The sequence below is a fragment of the Lycium barbarum genome, chromosome 9 (assembly GCF_019175385.1).
Source record: "Lycium barbarum isolate Lr01 chromosome 9, ASM1917538v2, whole genome shotgun sequence".
In the NCBI taxonomy this organism is placed as follows: Eukaryota; Viridiplantae; Streptophyta; class Magnoliopsida; order Solanales; family Solanaceae; genus Lycium; species Lycium barbarum.
This window is the reverse complement of record NC_083345.1, coordinates 10748330-10751950: the sequence shown is the minus strand read 5'-3', so window position 1 is coordinate 10751950 and position 3621 is coordinate 10748330. Positions and strand designations below refer to the sequence as shown.

Genomic DNA, 3621 nt, shown 5'->3' with positions numbered 1-3621 from the left:
TTTTTTTTTTACAAAATTATAAACTTATGGGTCAAGTTTTACATTTAAATGATTTTGAAATCATGATTTGGAATCTCAAATCCTACTTTTTGGAGAATTTGGAATTTGAAATCATGATATATAGTTGATGTTAAAATTTTGTGCAAAATTTATACATAAACGGTAATTTGAAATCAAAATATGAAATTATGATTTCCGATCGCATGGTTAAACGCCTATTTAGACTTTGGACCCTCTATCTTTCGAATAGAGAGTGAGAGTTGGTCAACAACCGGTGGGGAGCAATTTAGTATGTGTCGTAACTAAGATTCCTATTACACCTAGAGTCAACTTCAATTCACCAAACGAAGGTTACATTCATCTCGACTGGCGGTATAGGCATTGTACGTAGACTCATACAAAAATACCGAGTAGAAGGTTAATGTATCAAACTGTACCCTAGCTTTTATAGTATATATTTTCAATCGTGTGGCAATTGATTCGATAAGTTACGTGTTTGGTGCACAAAGACCTAAATTATTTCAAGTGTTTGTTTTACAATCCGTTTCAATCTTGAAATAAAGAATCTGAAGTTTAAAAATATGTTTAATGAGTATTTCAAATTTCACTAGTAAAACATGTTCAAAATACACAAGACTTCCTGATACCTTTTTCAACATCCACTTCGATTACTCTCTTCTTTTTCAAAATTTCAACCAAATCACGTGAAAACACCTACTAAACCAGGTTGCAAATTGGTGTCCCGTCAACTTGTTTATAGAAAAGTGTAAAGAAGAAACATCAAGGACAAACACCCAATCTAGTTATGTAATTTGGGAATTAAACTCCAATTACTTGTATAGTGGAAAAACAACAAAGTACGAATTTGCAAAACCAAAGAAACTTTCTTATTACATACTGATGAGAATTCTAATGAGAGAAATCTCAATCAATAAAACAACTTCCCTAATACCAATAAGGTGCATGGAATTTAAAGCCATATAATAACCAAACCTATGAAATCATCTCAATCTATAAGAATCATTTTTGTAATTCTCTTTGTGAGAGATCTCCAACAATAAATCAAAAACTAGTAGTAATGTTTTCACTTATGCCTAATAACAGCATATGCAAACCCTGTAATTAAATGAAAATTAAAGATGATACGAACTGAGAAATGTGTTTCAGCCCTCATCTCTCTCACTTTTTGTCTGATCCAATTCCAAGTGTGTTCTTCACTCCATCAACTGCACCTTGAGCCATGTTGATCACTTGCTCTCCAGTCTGAATTACAAACAAACAAAAAAAATAAGAAGAATTAATAGACATATTATAAATAAATAAATAAATAAATAAATAAGGAAAAAGAACCGGAAGCTTTGAGTATATTAGTAAGTTTTTTTTAAGGATTAACTTATAACTGACAGTTAAAAAAAAATTGTACAATTTAACTTGTTATAGCAAGGAACTTTAGTTATCCAAAGATTGCTCGTTATTTTTCACGTTCTCTGACAGTGTAATTTTTTTCTAAACTATCAGTGTATATAAATTAAATTAATCCCTCGTGTCATTCAAAGTGACCGACCATGTCATCTTTATCCTTCAATTTACGCGCCCTGAACCTTCAACATCTTTAGCGAAATTTAAATATATTTTAAAATCTTGAACATTTTTAGAGAAATTCTTGAATTCGCTTATTATATATCTACTGATAGATAAATTACCTGCTGAAGGAATCCAGGGTTGTTCTGGTCTTTGTTTTGTTGAACAGATTCTTGAGCACTTTGGGTTGCATTTTCAGCCTTGTCAGCCATTGAATGTGCGGTACTCTTCGCTGAATCTGCCATTTGTTCTGTCTTGGCCTGTTTCATTTGTTGTTCATCAAGGGTATCAACTTTAGAAACAATGAAGTATAAAGAATAAAGAAAAAGAATAAACAAGTTTAAAGGATTTTACAAAGCTTTTTATTTTATTTTTTTCTATTACATAGAGGAACAACAATGGTTGATGGAAAATATAATAGGAACGTTCAACTGAAGTATTCTCGACACAAAATATATATATATAAGTATTAGATTTTGAATAGCTAATTTTAAACGTGTGATGGATTCAGTGGTAACTGATTAGAATCGTAACAATTACTAACATATCAAATTAAAGTCTGAAACCACTTTTGAGGATCAACAAAGCAGGAATGGAAAAGGGATTATGAGAATGAAACTCACACCTGTTGTGTGGAAGATTACTATTAGATTAAAAGTGTATATATATATAATATATATGTACACACACATATATACACACTTTATAAAAAAAACAACAATAACAATATAGTCTAGCTGACTGTTGATACTACTAGGGTACGTACTAGCTATAACTGTCCTGTACTATAAAAACAATTTTAATTTGTAACGACTAATTATTGCATGCAGTGTGAAGTATTACCTGAGCCTGGCCGTGGTACTCACCGGCTTGTTGAGCACTTGACATTTTGATTATTGATCCGAAAGATTTTTTTTTTTTCAAAAAAAAAATAGATAGATATTAGAAATTTTAGTTTTTGAGCTTGTTATATATTTTTTGAATAACTTCTAGGTTTGATTAGACCTATTTATAGTGATGTTATTGGTTTATTGATTGATGATCCATGTTTTTCTGCTTTTGACTGGGATTCCTGTGGTTAACTTAGTGTAGCATTTGGAATATATAGGAACTTTCATAATGACTCTAAATAGAGCATAAATTTATAATTTAAAGCTAAAAAATGATGCAAATACAATCCTTATATGTAGGAAATGGTGCTCGTTAAGAGGAATAAACTCTGAAAAATAAAGGAGGACTTACTAGAAAATCGTAAGATTAGATAAGAATTAATATGCACTGGTACAGAGTACCATGTACGGGTGGATTTATTAGTAGCAAATTCCGAAGTGATTTATACTTGGAGAGAAAAAACAGTGAACTCAATAGATGAGAAATATCACTGAATATAACTTAAAACTGTCATGCAAATTAATCCATTAAGTTAGTTAGCATGCTTTCTGTATACGGTAAAAATCGGGTATCTGCTGAGCCGGTGATACCGGTGACCGAGGGAAGAAAGAAACAAGCACATGCACGAAGACTTTCTTTTTGGATCGGAGGAGTGCTTGAACCGAGGAAAGGGAGGAACATCGTTTGGTCCGGTTTTCCCATGGCCGATTCCGTCGTGGCCGTTGATCCGTTCCATCGTGGCCGTTGGTCCATTTTGATCGTGGTCGGTGGTCCGTATGATCCGTTATACGATCGCCACGCGTCGGTAACGTGCTGCCATATTCAACTGTCAATCGTACGGGTGTCAGACCGTACAATCAACCTAATCCAACCTACTCCACTTCAGAGTTTTTTCTTTATTTTTTAGAAACACTTGTTGTATGAAGCCCATAGGGCAATACTATAAATAGGGGTCCCTACTTTTAATGGGTTGGCTTCTTGAACTTCATAACACTTGTAATAGCAAAATATATACAAATTCTCTCTATCTCCATACCAGATTTTGGTCCGGATTATTGCGCTCATTACTCAAATCTGTTCAATCAAACAATCTTCATGTATTACTAGATACAAAATCTATAGTAAACCGCTGATTATTAGTTGCTTCTC

The 3621-nt window shown here is 32.7% G+C and overlaps 1 protein-coding gene across 1 annotated transcript; it reads right to left on the bottom strand.

Moving 5' to 3' along the window:
• Positions 1-864: 864 nt before the first annotated feature.
• On the bottom strand, positions 865-2564 carry LOC132610215 (late embryogenesis abundant protein 1-like). The gene is made up of 3 exons (XM_060324500.1): positions 2425-2564; positions 1704-1841; positions 865-1263 (listed from the first exon to the last, which is right to left on the bottom strand). The coding sequence occupies exons 1-3, from the start codon at positions 2467-2469 to the stop codon at positions 1180-1182; spliced, it is 267 nt and encodes an 88-aa protein (XP_060180483.1). The 5' UTR covers positions 2470-2564; the 3' UTR covers positions 865-1179.
• Positions 2565-3621: the final 1057 nt, after the last annotated feature.

What these genes read in the sequence shown, in the direction of transcription:
- LOC132610215 (XM_060324500.1), bottom strand. Translation starts at nt 2,469, where the DNA reads ATGTCAAGTGCTCAACAAGCCGGTGAGTACCACGGCCAGGCTCAG. An exon ending in AGTACCACGGCCAGGCTCAG is followed by an intron (nt 1,842 to 2,424) that starts GTAATACTTCAC and finishes CAAATGAAACAG; the next exon opens with GCCAAGACAGAACAAATGGC. An exon ending in ACCCTGGATTCCTTCAGCAG is followed by an intron (nt 1,264 to 1,703) that starts GTAATTTATCTA and finishes TTTGTAATTCAG; the next exon opens with ACTGGAGAGCAAGTGATCAA.